Source organism: Sardina pilchardus, chromosome 24, assembly GCF_963854185.1.
Source record: "Sardina pilchardus chromosome 24, fSarPil1.1, whole genome shotgun sequence".
Classification (NCBI taxonomy): domain Eukaryota; kingdom Metazoa; phylum Chordata; class Actinopteri; order Clupeiformes; family Clupeidae; genus Sardina; species Sardina pilchardus.
The window spans coordinates 8,139,099-8,163,331 of record NC_085017.1 but is presented as its reverse complement, the minus strand read 5'-3'; the positions used below and the strand labels follow the sequence as shown (position 1 = coordinate 8,163,331).

The 24,233-nt window shown below is 40.1% G+C and overlaps 1 protein-coding gene across 1 annotated transcript; it reads left to right on the top strand.

Annotated features, from left to right (window-relative positions):
• The first annotated feature begins 1,991 nt into the window (after positions 1–1,991).
• Positions 1,992–19,002, top strand: hpcal4 (hippocalcin like 4). The gene is made up of 4 exons (XM_062529685.1): positions 1,992–2,109; positions 15,069–15,244; positions 15,891–16,106; positions 18,282–19,002. Exons 2-4 carry the CDS (start codon positions 15,083–15,085, stop codon positions 18,477–18,479), a joined length of 576 nt encoding a protein of 191 aa, XP_062385669.1. The 5' UTR covers positions 1,992–2,109; positions 15,069–15,082; the 3' UTR covers positions 18,480–19,002.
• The last annotated feature ends 5,231 nt before the right edge of the window (positions 19,003–24,233 follow it).

Genomic DNA, 24,233 nt, shown 5'->3' with positions numbered 1-24,233 from the left:
GATTTTCACTGACCAGACACATAAACACACACATACAAGCAGGCGCACACACACACACACACACACACACACACACACACACACACACACACACACACACACACACACATACACACAAAGACACACACATACACACACAGTAGACAGGTAGGCATATGCACACACACATGCACCTGCACACACACACACACACACACACACACACACACACAGACACATATATAAAGACGCACACGCACACATGCACAAACACTCCAACAGGCAAGCAGATGCATACACACACTCACACACACATATACAAACATCCCATTACCCCCACCACACACACTCAGAAGCAAAAAGTCAGACAGAGAAGCACACATGCACAAAAGCACATATACAAAAGCAAAAGTTGTAGTAGGGGATGGAGTAGGAGATGGAAACAAATTCACAAGCGTGACTTATTTTTTGCGGAGAGAATGTGCAGGACTGAGCGGCGGTCATATTTTACACCGCTTTGCGGTACATCTAGTTGAGTGTAAGACAAGAATAAGCCTTGCGTCACTTGTGTGAGATAGGGCCCAAAGCATGTTTGCATTGTAAGATACAGTATAACTAGATCTGCACAGCACTGACAACAGGGTTGAAATACAAAGGCTATCACGATCATTTAGTCCAGTGGTTCTCAAACTGTACTGCATGTTCTTCACCATGAGTACCACCTCAAAGAGCAATTGACCCTCCAAGTACCACCATTATGACCAGCATTAAAATACAGTAGCGTAGGCCAATGTAAATATATTTTATATTGCACATACAGTTTTGCGTTGTTTTGGGTTTTTTTTTTCAAGAAAAACAAAAACTAGTTTACATTTAACAAATGTTCCTTATATATATTTCTATATCATTTGAAGTGATTATGTCTTCATGAGATAAAACGTCTTGGAGACTCCCAGAGTACCACAACAGAGAGTTTGCGTACCACCAGTGGTACCCGTACCACACTTTGAGAACCACTGATTTAGTCAACAATGATGCTTATAGCACCAACATAATAAACAATTTAATATCCAATATCATTTTGACTATAATAGTTAAGCCTACAGTACCTGATGATGTTCTCTGGAGCCCCCTGTCAGTGCTGGGCCCTTAGAATGGTCTTAAACCCCGTTTATTTTTCCTTTCCTCTGCAAGGTCAAACTCAAAAAGGTCAGGTCATTGAAATTGTAAAATGAGCTAAGGTAAATGAGATTAAATTCCAATTTAATATTTATATCACTGCCATTTTGATTTAGCAATACGTCTTTATGACAGAAACTAAATATCCTGAGTGGGCCTATCAAGATACTTTTAGTTGTGAGGAAAGGCTCCGTTGCCTTTATGGACAGAAGGGAGAGACATGGTGAGTTAATTGAGCATTGAGGTTGCATTATTATAATATAGCATCAATTCAGGGCAGGATTTTCTCTCTGTATGTCCTATTCTCTTAACTTTTTATTATTAATTCAAAAACTGAACCGAATAAGAAACAGAACGGTATGAGTATGCATATCTGTCCCCTTTAAGTTGACTACCCCAGGCAACATAAAAATGCCTAATGTGTCCCAAAACACAGATAAGAAACACTCATAACATTCAGACTTGGCAGTCAATATCAATAACAAGAATAGGAACAAAGAAAGGTATTAGGTAATTTATCTCTGAATACTCAAGTTTACACAGAGCTTGTTTGTCAACAATTAAGAAGCATGCTTGCAATGGCAGCACTCATGTTGGACTAAAACATGCATTTTAACAGCAGCTCTTGGCATACGTACAGCACCAAGATTCGTTTTGAATGACGTTGCGTATGGCTTTTGCTGTCCAATTCAAAGCGCGCCGTCTTTACATATATAATAATTTGAGGTCATCTTTAAGTATTATCCAATCAGTGAAAGAAGTAGGCGGTTCCTACGCAAATGTGTTGGCAACGGAGACGTAAGCGGCGGTCCATTCATTTTCGGTGTACAGGATAAATTGGTATCTCGCATTGAAGTGCCTTGCGCGTTTAGTTTTAGAATTACAAGCCAGTAGAAAACGGATAAAGACTCTGCAGAGTACGGAAAGAACACTGTTCAATTCAATCTCTTGGTAAGAAATACAACTTGATTACGCCTGCAAGTGATTTTGTTATTGTAAAATGAAGTCAAAAAGCAATAACGCTAGCGCATTTGAGTGCGCAGCAGAAATCTGGAAAATAGTTGTCTGAGTAAATAGGCTGCTGAAGAAAAGATCAAATGCTATGATCAATGCTATGATGAATTTCGTTTTTTTCCCGATAGCATGCACATAGGTCTGCTATTTACGCATTGATGAATACCTCACCGTTTCTGACATAACAACAGCAGGTGTAGCAGACTCATTTGATTTGCATAGGTATGCATCAGGCTTCAGTGCACAGCATTAATTATTCTTCATACAATCCAGTTTGAACTGAATTAGGTAATGGACGCAAATATTGGAATGAGTAACGGGAAAACGCGATGTGGTTTACTAGAGGAGAAAGGGCACATGTGTAACCTCCTTTTGGAGCGCTGCTCATCTACACAGTGGAAAGATTTTGTTCCATTATGGTTTCATTGCCTCTCCATGGAATTGACATGAGAGTGCCAGTTGCGGCGTGTTCCAGTTTTGTCATCACTGAGGGATAAGTAATGAGGATTCTTAGGTCCATGTCTAAGTTTGAGCTTTAACCAAATAGGTCCTCAGATCATGTTTTTAGCATGTGGGACATATGAGAGAGCATAGGTTGGCCTATATTTTATTTTCATGGAAGAACATAAATGAAAGTGGGGGAAAGGGCAAACGCTAGACCTTAGTGTTTACTTAAACTTGATTTCAGTTTTCTGTGATGCACATTTGCTTCTGGGAGCATTTGTGGGTTTTGTATCAGATGTGTTGTGTTGGAATGCACTTGTGATCTGTTATAGCATTCAGATTGACTGCAAGTTGGCAGTCAGAAGGCTCAGCAGACAGCCGTTGCCATCCCGAATGCCACGTTGCAGGTGCCTGTCACCATGGTTCTGCATGGTCTCTGTGTCATTACCTGACATAGTCTGGCATGATGACATTACTGCCAGTGATCACCAATATGATGAAAGGTAATAGTAATATAGTTTGAAAAAACTTGACAATTGTGAGGGCTCAAGCAAGGGATCTGCAGCTGTATCCACTCTGAGTCTGTGTTGCTTCAAACTGGAAAGTATTTGTGAGAGGAAGATGCATCATCCTACAGAACAGGTCAGCCATGATGTCATCACTCGTCGCACATGTGATCAGTTCATTGAAGAGAACTGTAGCTGTCTGCGCCCTCTCTGGAATATTGTATTGATTATTCAACCTGTTTATGGTTCAGTGCATGTTTCACAGACAAAAGGGACATCATGAATCACAGTTATGCTCTGGATTGATACCATGAGTCATGCGATTTAAACCAAAAATACAAGTTCATGTGGAACGCACCTTTTGCACATTCATTCGACACATTTTCTTACATTGGGCATTCACTGTCCCACAAAACTGAGCTGTCCCACAGTGATACATTATATATTAGGCTATATATATATCAGTGTAATCTCAGGAGCCTCTTAAGCAATCATTTTACCACCCTGGTGACATCTGCTTTACCTACTCCAAGTTCATTTTGTCATCAGAGATTAATGATGCTACAGTCTCTCTTCTACACTGGCGTCTGAACACTGTATGTCCTCTTTCCACAAGACCCATGTGTTTTACACTCCGTCACTCATACCTCACTAACAGTAAAGTACGAAAGGACCTTTGAGCTTCTGAGAGATGCTGGTCTTAATACTGTAACTACCAGTCAATGCTATCTGCCTTTTTATCCACCGTTACTGTCACCGTCTGTAGATTCATCTCTTAACCAATTTGTTTGTTCTGACTGGAAATGACACCAGCACATGCCTGAAGTGTGTAAGGCAATGCAATGAGTGATGGCAAAGAACCGTTGCTGCTAAAACGGTGAAGTCTTTATTGTGTAAACATAGAGAGGCTTGGTAGCTATTAAAAGAACCACTTTGAGTGCTGTGATGGCAAATTAAGATGTTTCCATTGATTATTTAAAAAGGGTATGAATAATTTGGACATGCCATTTTTCATTTTTTTAAAAAAGCTGAAAGAACTTCTTTTGTTGATTTTATGCTTCTAAATGTTTATTTGTTTATCTATTTATTTATTTATGTATTTATTTATTTATTTATTATTTGTATTTGATAGGGAGTTAGCCTCAGGCTAATTGATGCAGTCCCTAGGCAGGGCATGTGGACCCATGACATGTGGCTGTGCTATTTTCAGTCAGAACAAACATTATGGTCAAGAGAAATTTCCCAGGGGTATGTATGAATAATTGTGGGCATACCTCAAAAAATGATAACATATTTTGATGTTATTCTATTGTTCATTTTTCCCATTTATTGCAAAAACTGAAATGTTAATATTCAATATTCATTACACATATATTTAAAATGCTCAAGAATAAAGAGTTTATAATACAACAATTTCAACCTTCTGAAAAGTAATGAACTAAACTGGCTTATCTGAAATAGTTAATGTATGCACTAGCCTACTTGGTCGGAGCTCCTTTTGGGTAAATTACTGAGATGAGGCATGAAGGCAATCTGCCTGTGTATTGATCTTATTCAATCTACGTAATCAATGTTCGCTGCGGCCATATTGTTGACATACACTGTAGCCACTGCATAGATACTGTAGGTTACATTTATTTGTTATTTTTTTTACAAAATTTAACGTGATGGTACATGGTAGGCTACTGTATGTAGTGTAATACACGGTTGTTCTAACAACAGCATTAAGAACCCTGGAGTTTTTATGCCATGTTGACTGTCGAAGGGATGGAGACAGATGAGTCGAGCCAGCGCAGGAGAGACTTGTGGTGTTACAGTTGGATAAATAGGCGAAACTTTCAGCTAACGCCTCAGGGTAAAGTCTGTGCCCACCATTATTATATGGCTGTCCCTGTTTGAACAAGAATGAAATCTACCTTTTTGTAGCTTATGCATTTTTCCAAATTAATTGGTATTTCACACGATTTCTATTTCTATCCATATTTATGCAATCATCACATTTTTAAAGTATTTTCTTTACTCTACTTTTGGGAGGTTTTGCCCTTAAGCTGTTGGCTATACTGATACAATACAGCTAAAGAGGTGCTGATCATTTGACATGAATTGCACTTATCATCACTGTTTGGCTGGTCAACCAGCTAAGTTATGTTATACAAAGTACGTTCAACCAGTGTTTAAAGCTCACATTGGTCAGAAAAAGCACCCTTTCTAAATAGCCAACTACTAGGCTACTTGAGGTGCAGATGCTGCAGCTATACAGAAAGCAAAGACTCTGACCTGTAGGGTGTTCTATGTTAGTATGTATCTTTTACTCTGTTATAAGATTGAGAAGCCACTAAAATACATCACATTTATAGGGTCCTGCATGTAAGATATATAAAGTTTCTGCAGCACATGCATTTTGCCAACTACATTAGACAACATTAAAACAAGCCTTGACAATGTCAAAATTATGTGTTCAGAGCATCCACTCATAGTGCTTCTCTCATTCACTTCCCTAGTACATGTGATAGAGTCACAGGAGTCCTTTCATTTGATCACAGATGACTATCTAAATATCCAACAGTCATTTTGATGATAATCACGGTGGAAGCAAAAATTATATATCTTCTAAAATCCTACATGTCTCAACTTCAACCACTGTTGCAACATTGCTACCTGTACATAGTTCTATATTGTGCACTGGTGAACCATTTTTACAGTTGGCCTATTTTTGCCTCTATCATTAAGGGAAAGCTTATTGAACAGCCTAAACTCTTCCCTCTAGATGTGACATGAATTAAGACAAATTGAAAACTGTACAACACTGTATTGAATAGTTATGTAGTCAATACTGTATGTTATAAGCTTAGCTTGGAAAATCCAGATCCTGATCATCTAGAAATATTAAAGTTCTGGCCATTATTAATGTAACGACCACTGTTTACTGACTTCTGACATTGCTGCGCTGTTGTCATCAGTTTAGCTTGCCTCTGGCCCACCTATATCAGATACACCAGTTTGATTGGTGCCTCGTGATGCAAGAGGTAAAAGTAATGTGCATCATTGCTCATTGCCAGAGTGTCTCGCAAAGACAATTCATCTTGTGCTCGTGTGAGAACTCTGGATGTCCAGGGTATTATAAGCTCTTTTACCGTCTGGCACGTACATGAGATTATGATTCACGTGAGCCATCCTTTTATGCTGTAATATATCTGAAATCTGGAATCCATTCGGAAATCGCCTTCTGTGTTAAAAAGGTGTTTGGATCTACTGTAGGAAGGTCATTCCACCACTGATGTACTGTACCACAATTGAAGACTATACTGACAGCTGTTTCTTGCTTCTGAATGAGGGTAAAGACAACCAAAGTTGGTGAGAGGCAGAATAGAGCTGAATCATGGCATTTGAATAGGCTAGTGCCAATTCAGTTGTGTACCGCTACCAAATACCTGTCACCAGTGGCTGTCCTATAGATAAAAAATTATTTGAATTCTCACAGTTAGAGGGGCCAAAAAGGGTGACTAACAGAAGATTTCCATGTGACTTTAGATGATAGAAGAGCAACATATTATTAATCAACTACAACACAGGCAGGCTGTAACAATGCCTGTGCAAGAAGTGTGTAGCATATTGTGTGAGCTATGATCTTACAATTACTATGTAAACTGATGAGATCTTGAGTCAAATCGGTAGTTAATATCTCAAATTTCGTTGTAAGTAAGTAAGGAAGTAAGTAAGTTTTATTTGTATAGCGCATTTAACGTGCACAGAGTGCAACCCAAAGCACTTTACACACAAGACAGAGTCAATGAAGATGAGCCAAGTTGAATGTTGGCGTTCCGTGGGTTACCTATGGGAATGCAGGGATTACTGTCACCATGAGAGAACAACAGCATGTGGCTGCTTAATAAGCAGACCTGTGTCTATCCCTGTTTACCCCACGGGATTTAGGGACTTTGCCTTCCGTGCTTAGATTCGCTTCCCAAGAGGAGAGAGACAGAGATGGCGTGTCTGTCTATATACAGTATACTGTTTGTGTTCAGTTGGCCGTTGGAGTGTTGTATCTACTGAGACTTTCTCTAACAGTGGAGTCTGTCTGAGTCTGACATTGTGCGCTATTGTAAAATTGATTTAATCTCTCTGCAATTCACTGTCACACTGTCACTGCTGTGAGCTCCGAGTGGAACTTGGGATAGTTTCTTCTCACAAGGACCCTCTAATGAGGTTCAAACAGTATGTGGGCCCATGTTAGGCAAGACTAGCATTACTATTTTTAGTTTTAGGCCTCAGAGGTATGACCTACCTACAGGTGTTCTATCTGTAGTGGAAGGTGGGATGTGTGTAGTCTGCCAGTCCCAGCTGCACAAGGATGTGCTCATCGCTATGGAAACAGCTCTCATCTCGGTTCAAAGATTCTAATTTAAAATAATGTGCTGGGACTGAGATATGCACCTGGGAGAAGAGTATGAATCTCTCTCTCGCTCTCGCTCTCTCTCTCTCTCTCATTCTCTCTTTCTCTCTCTCTCTGTGTGTGTGTGTGTGTGTGTGTGTGTGTGCGCGTGTGTATTTAGGTTTCAGCAGAAAATGAAAACCGGAGAAATGAAAAAAAAAAAGTGCAAAACAAAACAAAACAGCAGAAAGACAGAAGCAAAAAATGATGTTTGAATACAGGAGGATGACATGCGGATTTGAGCATCTCACCAACAGCCGCATGATGCCGCTCTGCATGTCATAGTCATGACTCATGACTCACAGGCGAATGCTACAGTATGAGTCATTTATGGTTAGCTAGCAACACGTACTTTATCCATAAGAGATACAAAATGATAACTGACTCGGCTAAAGATGATGTAGAGAGGTAATATAAGGTTATGCCAGATTACAAAGGATGTTTAGTTATTTAAGCAAGATAACAGTGTTCACAAATTAATGTGACTTTACAATACACTTTACACCTAGGAGAGGGATGTGAAATGGAAGAGATAACTTAGTGTTACGTTACAACTATTTGTGTGGTGCAAACCGTTAAACAGTAGTAACTCACAGACTGCAACATAGTGCAAATTTGCAATTTTGATGAAGTGCTAGTGCTAAAATTACGCATTTGTTCAAGTTGTGCAATCGGCTGAGGTGCAGTGGCTGCAGGACTACGGAACAGCTCATAGACTTGCTAAAGATGACATTTATTTTAAGGGGCCAGTACAAATGACCTCACTGCCAATTTAATAGCCTTGGCCACCTGCAATTATTTAGTTAAATGAACATGCCAGATCTAGATCTAGGCTCATAGAGGGCCATTTCAGAATAGTCCACTGGTTTGTTCTTGGCCATTAGTTGTGTGAGATTAGACATGGAGCAGTTTTGCTCCAGGGTTCCTTCTACTATATGGTTTCCGTGCACAGATTCAAGGTACCAGATGCAGCAAAGCAGTCCCAAAACTTAACCTACTCCACTCCACAGTAGATATGGTGTTATTTATTAGTGGGCTTGCTGCAAGGCAAGCCCATCTATTGTTATCTGTCGCCCGTTTTTTGAGAACGCCTCTTCTCCTAGTTCGAGCTATCGACGCGGTTCAAACACTAAAAAAATCAGGCCCGATCCGGTGTTGCTTGTTCATGTCGGATGGCTGCCGGTTGTCGTTTTTCCGGTATTCCCGTTTTTAGACCCTTGTAGTTCCGCCATGCTCCACCAGAGGCGTTTCCCCATTGAAATGAATGGGGGACTGTTCAGGCGTTTACATCACTGCCCCCTGGTGAGCAAGCCCACTCTTGCAGCTTCTTCTCATCAGTCCAAAAGACATTTTCCCCCATAGGACTGTGATTTTAGCAGGTTCCAGTCTAGCTTTCTATGTTTTTTTTTCAACAGTGGAGTCCTGGAGCTACTGTGGTCCAAAAAGTGACACATGTAGTGATCAGACACTGATGTACCATGACCTTGAAGTTCACCTTTGGCTTTGGCTCTTTGTCTTCCAATTCATATAATCCTTCTGCTCAGTTTGGGGTCCAGTTCCTTTTGTGGCCATGATCAGAGAGTGGATCATATAAACTGCATTTCAAACCTGCATTTAGAAGACAGATGTGTTTTCTGTACTTCCGAAAGCATTTGGTAAGAGTTTCTTTACCAACCTAAGTTTAATTTCACCACTGATAACACCTCTCTTGGAAATTGAAAGTGAACAGAGGGGGTCAGCCAGGCTAGTTCAAGGTCTTTTGCCCCCCCCCCCCCCCCACTACTATTGACTTCAAGGCACTTAACCTTCACCCGAACCTTAACGATAACCCTTGCCTAACCCTAGCGCTTTCCAGACAGGAGGCCCAAAAGACCATGGGTGCCTCTCATTTGGTCTTTTATACTTCCTCCCTCCCTCCTCGGGCCTCGATCCTCACTGATCTACATAAAGAATGAATGGGCGGCAACAATGGGATAGCCTATCCAGTGTTAGTTATAGATCAGTGGGAACGCCCCTCGAGGATTGAGGATCGAGGATCGAGGATCGAGGAGATATGTTGAGAGGCACCCCATATCTCCAAGTTTAAGCTACTTTTTGTTTATATTTAAGGCCTTCTACTCCTGAAACGTCTGCTGATGTGGCGCACTCACACATATTCATCACTAGCATGGTCATTTGTTGTGTTGCTAAGACAACTATTTATTCACTAGAGCCTTTGATGCCATCCCTGGGTTTTGAACACTGTTCTAATGTGCTACTGTTGTCCAGCATAGAAGGGCTAGCGTTTTCCTTTCAAAAGCCCATGGTCCTTAGATGCGGTGTAATACACACTCTCCATTCATCTCATCACAATGTGCACGTGCACTGATGTGTGTGAGTGTGCATATGTCTAAATCTGTTTGTGGGAACTTATGTGTTTGGGTGTTGAGATCGAGCTCCTGTTCTCCTGGATGACCAGATTTCAACTGATTTTCCTGATTTCAACATGATTTGTTTTCTCATATTTTTTTCTGAATCTTATTATCTAGAACTAGAGAGGTTTTGTGGTATTTTTCTTTCACATTTAGACTACATCTACTTGGTTGGCCTTAGTTGTTAGAGCCGCACAATTGTCGGTACAACTATTGATGAGCTCTTCTGAAAGCTCTTTAAATAGATCACTGACACAAACTCACAATCCAACAGTTGAGCAGAGGACACATCAGAGTTCTGACCTCAGCCAGTCTCTGCTGTGAGTTTGTTAGAGACTGATAAAGCTTTACGTTTCATCACACCAGTCCACCACAGGATCCGATCCCTTTACTTCAATGTGATGGTCAATAGATACACAATACATGATGGGTACATTTTGTGTAATGAGCATGGCTGTTGTTTACAGATGATTATTTAAACCCTCTTCACTATGAATTTTAAGTCAAAAGTCAAACCTCAGATGTTAAAAACAGTGCCCATGAAGTGGATTAAAATTTTGCACACTGCAAAACTGTTTTTGGTATAAAGACTCTTACTCACCTTGTGCTCTCTCGTAAGATAATTTTGACTTAACTTATTAAGAGTTTGACTTATTTGTATTAAAGGGATAGTTCGGGTTTTAAGACACGAAGTTATATGGGTTCCCTGTCAGCAACGTTGTGCATCAGCAATGACTTACCCCCCGACAGCGTCCTGTGAGCCGAGATCCAGCCGGTTTTTGATGCTGAAGAAAGTAGTCCGGCAAGTTTCTGGGGTCACGAAAGTAAAGTGTTTTTCTTCTCAAAACCATACGTGCTCAAAATAGTGATATATTTGCACCACAAAAACGTTGTCCAGGAAAAATTCAAACCTCGTTATCTTGGCACTATTTTTCTCGATTCCTATCACTGCGCGCTACTGACAGCTGGACAACGTTTTTGTGGTGCAAATATATCACGCTTTTGAACGCATATGGTTTTGAGAAGAAAAACACTTTACTTTCGTGACCCCAGCAACTTGCCGGACTACTTTCTTCAGCATCAAAAACGATCAAAAACCGGCTGGATCTCGGCTCACAGGACACTGTCGGGGGGTAAGTCAGTGCTGATGCACAACGTTGCTGACAGGGAACCCATATAACTTCGTGTCTTAAAACCCGAACTATCCCTTTAAGCGTGTTATCAAGACAAAATTCACTTAATGCGCTGGCAGCCAAATTTGCTTGTTTTCATGATGAGACGTCTTAAAATAAGTCAAACTCTTAGGGCGCATTCACACTAGGTCCCCTGGACCGGACCCGGGTCCGCCTGAAAAGGTGGTCTTGGGTCCGGTTCGCTAGAACGCTGGAACGTTTGCTTAGCAACCTGCCCCAGTGTTCTAGCGAACCGGACCCCAGACCACCTTTACAGGCGGACCCGGGTCCGGCCCCGGGTCCGCACCCGAGTTCGGTACGGTTGCGTTCACATTATCAAAAACCGAACCATCGGACCAAACGAACCCGGGTCCGGTTCAGAGGACCTGGTGTGAAAGCAACCTTAGTCAATAGGGCTCGGGATCATGACGTGAAAACTTAGTTGGCACAGCCATATTGGCAGCCTCACTCCTTAGTTTACTATGGATTACTATGGATTTACTCCCGCCTGTTAGTGTGTTCCTGTTACTTAGTTTTTGCCTTCTTGGTCGTATGTTGCTGTGTAGTGGGGTGTAACAGCGCAACCCATGATTGCAAGAGGAAAATAATCGCTAATACTATATTTCTGCTTCTTGTGTTCTGCATCTGAATGAATGGATATTACGTTCGGTGCGCTACCAACATGGCGGCAATATTCCTAGAATGCAAGGCGTGTGCCCGAGCCCTATTAATGTTTTTATGAGAAAGTGAAGCGAAACCAGCTGATACTTTAAACCAGCTGATTCTAATTAGCACAACTCTTCAGCCAGGTATAGAGCAGCTAGTTGATGAGATCACCTGTGTTAAGTGCACAGTCCCCTGCACCTCTGCACTTCTGCACAGCATTGTGACTTGAATTTGATCCAGGTGGCCAAGGGCAGGAAGTGGAGCTCAATGAACAGTGGGGTATAACACGTACCCTTTTGAATGCAGACCAGAGGGGCTGCAGCATCAGGAGCATTTGTAGCCGTTTCACCGCACAAGCTGGAGGCCCTTGTGGTGGGATCTCTTTTTCAAGGGAGCACTAGAACAGCAAATGTACAACAGAAAAAGTATTGTAGTCAATGTGGGGTTTGCCTTGTAAGTTGCAGTTAAACACAAGAGCCTAATAATGAACACACGCAGTGGTATAGAAATGTATAACAATCTCTATTTTATGAGTTCACGGACATATGAACTACTCTAAAATGCACGGGAGATAAGAAGGCAGAGGGCAACAAGCAATATCAGCATAACTATGGGCATCATAGTTGAATCACACAGTTACAGGACATTGCCAAGCACGGTGCACACAACACCAACAGGAGCCACTGTAGACCACTTAATCAATTCACACTATAGAAATGAAACACTGCCACCCACAACCAGGAGAAACCACTATTAGCCTGCGCTGCATGCGTTTCCCCACTACACACTGTTATCCCCTGATACGCTCATAATAACAGATGCACCACATACAGTATACACACACAACCACAAACACTCATGCGCACACACACCTATAAACTCACATATTTAGGTATACTCTTTTTATCCTGTGAGGGAAATTTGGTCTCTACATTTATCCCAAACACACACAGCACACAGTGAGGTGAAGGACATGCTGTACTATAGTAACCCAGAGCAATGAGCTGCCTGCCTGCTACAGTGGCACTCTGGGCAGTGAGGGGTTAGGTGCCTTGCTCAAGGGCACTTCAGCCGTGGATGTGGGCATAGCCATCACTCTGGCCACTCTGGCTGCCAATGTTTTACACATTTTGAATGTTATAGGTGTTAGTCTGTAGACTTTTTTTGTAAAATTGCATATATTTTTCCTAGAAATTATATTTTATGAAAGACTAGACTAGTTTTTCACGTGCATAGAATTTGGAAGTGACATTTGAATGCAGCGATTAGCATTTTCAATGTTTTGGTTGGTAAGGTTGGTAAGAAAAAATCTCTGCGAGAGAATGATTGGGGTTTTGGGAAATCATGGAAATAATGCCGTTGGTTGTTCATTACAGTAACTGCTTGGGAGACCCAGCATTCGATTCCTTTGAACAAAGTGCACATGTACAGTACGTCATCTCTATGGATTTTAGATCCAACATATCTCTATGCCCAAACCTTATTTTCACAGAAACCCCCCCCCCCCATTATTTTTGCCACAGGGACTGTTTCTTGGAAACCAGGAAATGTTAAAATGTTTAAACTAAAAAACTGACTGTTGACTTCCATACTCAATAACACTAGTAGTCTCACATGATCATCTTGAATGAAGTTCATGTTTTTTGGTTTTTTTGAAGGGGGCTTTGAGGAAAACCCACAAAGTCAGATTTGATCATTTGAATGATTGCTTCTGTGAGAAATAGAAAATCACAATGCCTCACATACAGTAGGTTGCTATATGAAAATCGAGCATTGAGTGGGATGCACTAATGGCCTTATTCAACAGAGCTTTTTTGGCTTTAGTCTATGAACAATGGAGAGACTTTTTTAACTTTGAAGATGTCCAGTAAAGGCCTTTGCTCTAATTCCACCAAGCACCGCTCTGTCTACAGTCTTTCTCCGTCATCTTCGCTTATGAAGACATTCATTCCTAAAAGCGTCACTGCCACCTACTGGATTGTGTACACATCCTACTGATACTTTCAATGCGGGGTTTTACTAATAGACAATAACTCTTGTGGTTTCTTTATGAGCACATTATATTAATCCTCTCTCATTATATTTAAACCATGAAATTAACACAGATATTGATATAGTAGAAGAGGAATAAGATGTGGGTCACAATTACCAAAACAAGCTCCCCATACTAATATGTGTCAACATTTTTTATATATGTGTGGCTGTGTGTGTGCACTGTAGGCTATATATTTTTCAGAGCAGGGTACATGCTGTACATTGAGTCGTTCAAGAGGAAGAAGGCATTTTTATTCAATATGCATTTAGTCTATTAATGTTCTTATGATTAAGGTTTGTATGTTATAGCGTTGTTTTGTTACCATTAGGCCATGGATTAAATTGAAGTTATTATATAGGCTATTGATTGAATGACTTTATTGTTTAATTACTATTCTCCTATTTAGTCATTGTTTTATTTTCATTGGATTGCTTATATTGACACTATTGATTTAAGTTTAAGTAGCTATTCTCTTTAGTCGACACTATAGTCTGATCAACTGCTAAATTTAATTATTGTGTTGTTTTGTTTGTATTTCGCTTTGGACAAAAGCGTCTGCTAAGCACCATAACTGTAACTGTAACTGTAACATAATAGGAGAGTGAGCAAAAGGCAGAAGGTGTATACTGTACACAGACTCAGAGACACAGCAGTAATAGAAACACATACGGTATCCAAACACATCACATATCACTCGTCACATTGTTGAAAATGTAAGAAAACAGATGTACAGTATGTTATTTGATAAATCTGGGAGTTGGCGACAAGGTTAGCAGCCACATCTGGTTAACTGGGTTGGATGGATGAATCATGAATGAATCATGGGTTGATCCAGTCTATCTTGAATGAATGTCAAATGTTTGAATCAAAGATGATTTGCACATTGATGAAAAAAGATTGCTATATATTAACAAAGTGAAATTCTACCTCAAGTGATGCTGTGTGTGTGTGTGTGTGTGTGTGTGTGTGTGTGTGTGTGTGTGTGTGCAGTCAGTGAGAAGCCACATTATTTCAAACCAATCTGCCATTCTCTCTGATGCTCTTATTGCCAAGAGGTTCAGTAGGGAATGGGAGAAATAAATGTCTTATTTCTCAAACCTGCAAAACCGGCATTTCTTAAAACGGTTTTGATTATATTGTCTGCTGATTTAGCTTTTCTAGTAAAAACAAAGGACCCTGTGAATATTTATTTTTTTTATTTTAGGGTACTCACTGTCCATTTACACCCAGACAGGTGCAGCAAGATGGGGAAGCACAACAGCAAGATGAGCCCAGAGGTGCTGGAGGACTTGACCAAGAGCACAGAGTTCAATGAGGTGGAGCTCAAGCAGTGGTACAAAGGCTTCCTGAAGGACTGCCCCAGTGGTATCCTGAACTTGGACGAATTCCAACAGCTCTATGTCAAAGTAGGCAGAGGATGCTGAAGCATACATAGTCTGTTTATTGTCTGTATTCAGCAACACAAAGGCCTACTGTATGCAGCCTATAGCCTGTATTGAGCAACACACTCCTTACTTACTTTATAATACTACCTGGGGAGCATTTAAGAAATCATTGCTGAACAATAGAGGTACAAAGTAACATTTGCTAAAACATTGAACTTACTCACAACAGTCTAGAAGACAGGTCCAAAATATTCATATCACTGTAGTCAAATAGTTGTCTATGAGTACATTTTAGTCCTTTTACCATTGTTTTTTTCTTGACTATAAAATACCTTTTTAATCTAAGACTAAGCTTAATCCATGTCCAGGAAGCCAGCCCAAAAAACAGTTTATGAGAATTGTCAAGGTTTATGAGTTTTTTTATGATCCCAGCAACCATGACCATTCTTTGATGTATGTAATTGTAAAGGGTTGAACTGACGTTGTGCTAACAGTTGATACCTCTGATAAAAGCAACTGATTGTGATATGCTCATACACACAAGTGCCCTGCAGTGGTGTACAGACATAGTTAAAAAATCTATATGTGAGAGCAATATTAATGTGTTTAATGTGTTTAAATGAGCAATTCATGTGTTTTAAGTTGTTCTTTTGCTTCTTTTCCTTAGTTCTTTCCTTACGGTGATGCCTCTAAGTTTGCCCAGCATGCCTTCCGGACCTTTGACAAGAACGGGGATGGCACCATTGACTTCCGGGAATTCATTTGCGCCCTGTCCATCACCTCACGGGGGAGTTTTGAGCAGAAACTCAATTGGGCTTTCAACATGTATGACCTGGATGGAGATGGAAAGATCACACGCATGGAGATGCTAGAGATCATTGAGGTAGGTCATATAGGTGTGGCTGAACTTACAGTGGCCTACTTTTAAGCACTTGTGACTAAACTGCATTTACTTAGCTGCTCCCCCTCCATTTACAGATACTGGATTTTGAGATGAAAACATTGTGTTCAATTGTGTTAATTGTGTTACGGACCTGAAAGGTGTGAGTTTATCCATAGCTTTCCACGGTGAGCTTTTCAGACAACACTGCCGTGCACACACGACGCATTCAGCAGCATTTGCTGTTCCTGCTGAAATTTGTGATTCTGAACCAATTCTGAATTGCTGATTTGAAAAGTAGGTTCATATGGTGGAGAGTCCTTTATAATCTCTGTATCGTCCCTGTACAGTATGTGTGCCAAATAGGTGGAGTTGTTAATCTGTCCGTTGTCTCTTTGTTTATTTTGTGTATGTGAGTGCAAACTTTACTACATAGTCGTGCTTTCGTGTTCTTGTGTATGGCTGTCTTCAGTAAAGAAGAAGCTGTATTTCAATCTGTTTTTTTTTTTTTTAAATGCAGTGAGCCGTTACTGATTAGTCCCACTAGGGCGAGATCCAGAGTCCTATCCATGGCTGCTCAATTATTCCGGCATGGCCACTGTAACCAGTCAGCAGCCCTGCTGGCGCTGAAGTCCAGACTCAGTGCAGTGACCATTCAGTGCTTCCGGCATTGAAGTCCAGAGCCAGTCAATGTGTCCTGTCGGTGGAGTGACACAAGGGGGCACTGTAGAGCCAGTTCTGTGACTGTGTCTAGTGTCAACTGGGACACACAACAGCCACCTGATGAAATAATTAAGTATTTTTCTATGACAAGTGTCAACAGCCCTGTCTGGCCAATGATAAGTTGAACAGCTGCATCTAAATTATGAGTTAGCTATTAGTTGATGGTGACATTGACTGACCATGAATTGACTCTGCAACTCCTCCTACACTGTCAACACCACTGACAGGCTACAGATTTTATATCGGCGAAATTCACCAGTGTGGAGAAACTTCCAGTAATCAAAAAGTACAAGGGGCAGGCTGACCATATGGTAGCGTACAAAGCTTTTTTCACGACTCCGGAGACAGGTTACAAACACACAAGCATCCTAGGTGAGCATGAGAGCAACAAGCCGCATTGTGTATAAGCCGCAGGACAGTGTTTTATGCAAGTCAAAATAAACAAAACCATATTAACACCATATTAACTGCCACCCTGTATTAACCTCATAGTTGAAGAAATTTTGCAAAATCAATGTGTAAGACGCGGCTAATAGTCGGGAAATTACGGTAGACGCAGTATTCCCATTATTTATTGGACTAAGCAGGCTATTGAGGGATTACATGAGATGATGAAATGAAAAAGCTGTCATGAATAACCAGAAAAAGAAGCTACTATCACTCCAGACTCCCCAAGGAAGTTGACCTCAGAGGTCATGGACAAGGGAATCACTTCCAGACTCCTAAGGGAAGATGGCCTCAAAGATCAGGGACAAGAGAAAAAGAAAATAACTAAGATCCTCCTTTTGACGTCTATTTTTATGCTCAGTCCCGAGCATAATGTCTCTAACAGCTGAGACATTATTTAATTACTGGAAATTTCCCCACACCAGTCATGGAACATACTCCAGATGCTGACTCAAACAACAAGAACTTTTATATAGAAGCATTTATATAGTGATTATCAAGTCAACCCAAGCGCTTTACAGCCACTACTAACCACCACCAATGTGTAGTAGCGCCCACCTGGGTGATATACTGTACTGTACACAGCAGCCATCATGCACCAGAATGCTAAGCGCACATCAACTTCAGATGGAGAGTGAGGGAACGCTGACGGCGTTGACTGGACATAGAGGCCACACAGGTGGTACCAGTCACGGCACAGATACTGGAGCTTGATCCTGGCAGCATTGCCTGGTCTTGGAAGTCATGTTGAACTTGTAGTATTTGATCATTCTCGCCATACGGCATCAAAAAATGACCTGTTTTAGCGACAACCCCATGTCCTTCAGTATCTTCAAAAGTTCTCTTCATTTCCATGGAAGTACAGTCGATTCTTTGCCTCATATCATCATCCATTTACTGTATTCCACTTCAGTGGTTCGTAAAATAAGAAAAGAAATGCTTTATATCAAGGAAAGTGGAATGTCTTTCACCACCTCTCTCCTCTTTTCATTCCTTCGCATGTCTTAGGCAATATACAAGATGGTGGGTACAGTGATCATGATGCGGATGAATGAGGATGGACTAACTCCACAACAGCGTGTGGACAAGATCTTCAGCAAGATGGACAAAGACCACAATGATGAGATCACCCTGGAGGAGTTCAAAGAGGCCGCCAAGAGTGACCCATCTATTGTACTCCTATTGCAGTGTGACATGCAAAAGTAAGAAGGGAGAGAGGGGACAGAGAGGGAAAGATGGAGAAAGGGAATTAGAAAAGAGAGTGAGACTGTGTGTGTAAGTTAAACCGGAGAGAAAAATGGAGAGGTGGAGGGATGGAGAGATGTAGATTGGGTGGAGAGACATTGTACAGAAAAGTGAAGATATGGAGAAATAAAAAAAATAGTGCTAAAAAGAGCAAAAAAGAGGGAGGGTTAAGGAGAAAAGATGGAAAATATGACGTGGTGTGTGTGTGTGCGTGTGTGTGTGCGTGTGTGTGTATGCCTATGTTGCTTTTTGATGTAATGCCCTCTCACCCTCTTTTAGCTGATTAATATATTTGAGTAGGCTGGTCATGTTCCCCCTGCCCCTCTCTCCCAACTATAAGGACATCAACTTAAGGCCATTGTACAATGAGTCTGTATTGTTCGTCCGAAATTGTTGCACTGTTGAAAAAATCTCATGTTTTGTCACATTTGAACCCTGACTGAATGAGGTTACTGCAGCTGTTTTTTTTTAAAAATATTATTATTATTATTATTATTATTATTATTATTATTATTATTATTATTATTATTATTTTTATGAAATTACAGATTTTAAAGTGCAAAATTCTTAAGATTCCATTTGGAGACATCTGAATTGTACATTCAGGGATTGTGACTGGCCATCTCCTCATCACAGCCATGAGTTATTGTTTCCTGGAATGCCTTCTCAGCACCTTGACTGAGCAGTTGCAGAGAGAACAATATTCATGGGTTCTTAAAGACATGTCACCATTTCCCATAAAACCCCTTTCACTCTTCTGGAGAAGGCACTACCGGAAATACTGATGCCAACTAAATTAACTAATCGCTTTTCTGATTAATACTTTCAACATAAAACTTCAGATAACAGCCAGATACAAAATTCCATTCAGTAAGATGAATGGAATTCTCTAATAAAAGCCAAGTAAAAATTTAGTTTAACAACAATATAGGACAGCTGGCTGTGTGATTATGTTTACTCTGAAATTGTGACATTGAGTTACAGTATGTCCATACACTTGCCTTACAAATCTTAAAATGTATGTATACGCTATTTCAAAACCCACTATTATTATTATTCCTACAATTACTATTATTCTTATTATTGTGAATATTATTATTATTATTATTATTATGTAAATAACTATGTAGATGGTTGTGACTGACAGCTCACACAGCAAAGAAACTGGTCTGTAATTACACAATTATGGTTATACTTACTGCACTTTTTGTTCACCAGATTTAGGTGGTAATAGGAGTAAACAGAGAGATGTGTTGTTAACCCATCAACTATAAAATCGGTGACCAAAATATCATAAGGTTAGAAACTTCCCATAAGGTTAGAAGCCCCCCCAAGTGTGTAGGATTATAATAGCGGCCACAAATTTACAAACCCTTTCTAGTGAAGCGTACTTACACCAGTTGTAGCCTCAACAATTATTCGTTTCTTTGACTCACATTTTTGTACCTACAGTGTGTTTCTTGAATAGTAATAGGCATTTTTAAAGTGATGGTCAGTAGTAAATTGAAATTGCTTTAAAAACCATGCAAGATCTCATAGTGCACCTTTAATTATGTCCACTCGACAGTTCTAGTTGGAGAAGGAGATCAGTAATAAGCCCTATCCTGAGCTGATGTTAGCTTACTGTACATGGTCCTAGCCTGTATTATTCTAAAACTACTTCTAATGAATTACCTGGGTGATGTATCATACCACTGAACAACCAGCAGAGTTATTCTGTAACCATGGCATTTCTTGTGACCTACTGTATTTATCCCGAGATAATGTCATCTACAGAGATGACGGAGAGATGGTATGAAGTTTAATGTATAGTATGTTTCCTTCACAATCAGAAAACAAAAGGGTGTTTTCATATATAGTCATTTTTAGAAGAACCAAACTCAGTCCTCAAAGGCTGTTGCTCCCTTTCAGCCCCCTTAAACTGATGAAATTTTTTGTTGTGCATATCGGAAACATACACTCTAAACATACTCAGACCCCTTTTCAACAAACCAAACTGCTTGAACGTTTGTGGTGCGGCTTACTTAACCTATGCATTGTGAACATAAAACGGTCCATGTTTGTTTCACCTTTTGCATCGTATTTTTGCTCTTGCACAGTCACTGCCATACCAGCATATTTATTAACATGTTATTTCAAAAAAGGGTCACATTCTCTAAAATGTTTCAAATGGCCAACAAAAGGAGGATTTGTTTTTCGCAAGGCAAGGTTATATTCCCTTGCAGCTCGCTAGTAGCCTCAATGACATTAGATTGCCAGAAGAGAATGCATATCAATAATACAAAAAAATATTACCATTAGGCCTACGTTAACAAAACAGGATACAGCCATTTGTAAATATACAGCCAATTAAGCGAGTTCTTAAAACTGTTGATAAATGATAAAATGAATGTCTTCATCCAAGCTATAGGTTACTGTCAATGTAGAAATAGATAGATAGATACTTTATTGAACTCTGTTCAAATCAGTGAACTGCTGAATTCAATGTGAAGATCAACGTCACTTCACTCACCATTTTTCATTATCTAGGCCATATATTACAGGTAAAACTCTTCCACACATGTGGAAAGAACCACGCCACAATATTTTCAGGTATGCGAGAGACACTGCAGTATAGTCAACATACTGCTTTTCAATTGTAATTTTGGATGTGAGCTAGCCTCGGTGTTCCCATGCTGCCTTGCGCACGATTTCATTCACGCTGCTAAGGCAGTCTGGAAATTACCGTCCTAATTTTTGCCTGAGATAGGGGACCAATCACAGAACAAGGGGTATAGCAAGACGATGATGAGCTATGCGCAGACGCATTTGATAGACATCCGTGGCGCCCAATGACCGGATCTGGGCATTTTTTCAAATACGAGAAAATGAACGTTTGGTTGCCAGACCACGTCTCATTTGAGAAGTGGTAGGCGCTAGCCAGGCTAGATGTAAGCCACAAACTAAAGCTTGTGGGACATAGCAATAGTAGCCAGGTGGGGCAGGCATACAGTAGGCCTATCACTCTTAATGAGAAAGGAGTGATTAGATAATGTATTCAGAGTTCAAAGTTCAAAGTTTATTATTCAAAGCGTTTATTAGCATTGAAATTCATTATGCTCAAGTGTCCATTCATCTTCAAGAATAAATTAAAAGAAAATAAATAAAAAAAATTATACTATAAAAAAAGGATGGAGATAAGGAGGTAGAGGTAAAACATGTGTTGATGGACAACAATTAGAGATCCAAGACATCAGATAAGAACTAATTTAGAATCCCAGAAAAAATATCTCTACATTTATGAAACAAACAACCACGCCAATCATTACATACTGTACATGAAGTATGATCAATATAATGAACCTGATATTGAATGATAATTAAAATACACAGCTAACCCAGAGCAACTACATAGCCCATAATCTAAAGCAGTACAGCATGGGACCTCCTGAGGAACTAGAGTGTGAACAGGAAGAAAACAGGAGGTCCCATCAGAGCTGAAGAGTACCAGAAAGAGTTCCGAGTCTCACAAAGTAAAATTCACAATGTGAATACAAAAACAACGGAGAGAGAGAGAGAGAGAGAGATAGTTTGTTTCCAGTTTTAGTTTTCCATTTTTTGGTGAACTTTTAAGAGGACCAGATGGAGATTTTTCAAATACGATTATGACTGTGATCTAGTTGTAAGTAGACAGGGGTGTGGGCATCTGCCAACTGTAAAGATTAAATGTGCACTTGCTCCAAAAACATGTTTTCCTTCACATGAAATACCCTTGGCTTGTTTGTGTCAACATCAACACCATGAACTATATGACTCTCTTAACCATCTAGAAGCTTGGAATCTACAAGTTGCAAGTTACAGGTGTCCCAACATCACCGTTTAATGCTATCTTACTTTAGGCCTACCACCTTTATTGAATTGTCTCTCTAGTAGGCTTTCCTGAAGGTTTTACTTTTAATTATATTGGTTACATTGAAGGTTTTTAATATGAAATAAAATAGATAAAGTTATAGTAAGTTGCAGAATTGTCCATTACAGACTCATTAATTCGTTCTTCCATTTAAAACCAACAATCAAAAAACAGAAATGCACTCGTTTTTTTCAATATCCATCTCTAAAGCCAAAACAATGAGTCATTTTTTCATTTTCCAAAATTGGGTCTGATTTGTCCATTTTTGTTTTGAGTACAATTTTTGAAAATTTAGAAGAAAAAAAAAACCCTCTTCATTTCGGTTTTAGAAATCGATATAGAAAAAACAAGTGCCTTTTTGTTTTTTGATTGTTGCCCTTCCAACAACAGTATTATTATTTTTGGTCCCAACAGTTGTTTATACAATGGGAAGCGCTCAGAGGCATTGCTTTTCACAGCCACAGAAAATAAGAGAGGGGAATACATTTCATACAATTTAGTGATGAAATCGTGCCATACAACACCAAAACAGAATAGGTCCCTTTCCTAACGCTCTACCTTTTTTATTTTTTTTCGGCACGAGCTGAAATCATGCCACCAGGAAATCTAATCTCTGTTCAATCACAGTCTTCTATCAAATAGGGGGCTTAGTTTAGGTCTGTAAGTGTGTAGTGTAACCATTATCACTCATCTGACTGGCCGGCCACATCTCTGATGATAGAGGAATAGGCCGTAGTCCATCCCAAAAGTGTTCAGTGTCTAGGTATCACGCTCTCTTATCAGACATTAAATTATTGATGTAGATTAGATTGTAGCCATTGAATTATCAATGTGTATGAGGAGCCACATGGCACCCTTTACTCACCATTCTGTCACGCAACACAGATAGCAAAACCACACTTGTAGAATGTATACTGTAATTTGTTGGCCTGCCACGTGTGGTCTGCTGTTGTAGGCCACCATCATCTTTAGTTTAACTTGTGGTGAATATTAAGAAAATAACAAAATGTTATAAAAAATAAATGAAGACATGTAAATTATGAAAACAAGTGTCAAAACAGTGTTTGTTGGATACCCATCAGTGTGCTGGAAAGTTGCTGCTGTCATTACAGGCTTGCTTATAAATTGTAGTTGCACCTATAGACACTGTAAGTTCCCTTTTAAGTATGCATCATTACATCCTCTAGTAGCCTACTGGGGAACAGTGGCAGAGAATGTCTTATAGATATCCAAGGTGCCCATTTGGTTCTGGAAGTTTGCCAGTCTGCTGATTCAATGGTCTCTTGTACCTGTAAGACCAAAATGGATACATCTAACGATTTGGAGAGAGTGTAGAAAATAGCAGTTGATCAATAGGATTGGCACTGCCCAAGGAAATTTAGATCGGCCAGTTTACGTTTAAACAAAGTCAAGCATATTAAACCGGCAATCTAGAACCTCAAGCGATCAAGAAGGGTGCGCTTGAATCCCTGTTTGAAAAGCTAGCTCCGGTGTGTGGAGCAGCCCAGTGAAGAAAGCAGTAGGGTGCCCCTCAGTGGATTCAGGTATACTGTAGGCCCACTGTCCTTACGTTGTTCCTGCAGCTTTGGGGTTCGTCAACAGCCTCTATCTATCTGAAACGCATGGTCTGAAACTGAAGCTTTTTTTTTTTCATTGGCACGCCTATTTAGGCCGGGTGAACCCTACCTGAACTTCCGGCGAATTTGGATTTCGTCCAGGAGCTCAGGCTGGAAACCTGCACATCTTATGGCCTCGGTTCCCTGATTGGTTGAAGGACTATCCAAGCGTACAGAGTCATTTGAACGATGCCCATCAATCACGCCTCT

Bases quoted from the DNA above. Each gene is read 5' to 3' on its own strand.
- hpcal4 (XM_062529685.1), top strand. From the start codon at position 15,083: ATGGGGAAGCACAACAGCAAGATGAGCCCAGAGGTGCTGGAGGACTTG. The intron at 15,245-15,890 runs GTAGGCAGAGGA...TCTTTTCCTTAG, and splicing joins TCCAACAGCTCTATGTCAAA to TTCTTTCCTTACGGTGATGC. The intron at 16,107-18,281 runs GTAGGTCATATA...CGCATGTCTTAG, and splicing joins AGATGCTAGAGATCATTGAG to GCAATATACAAGATGGTGGG.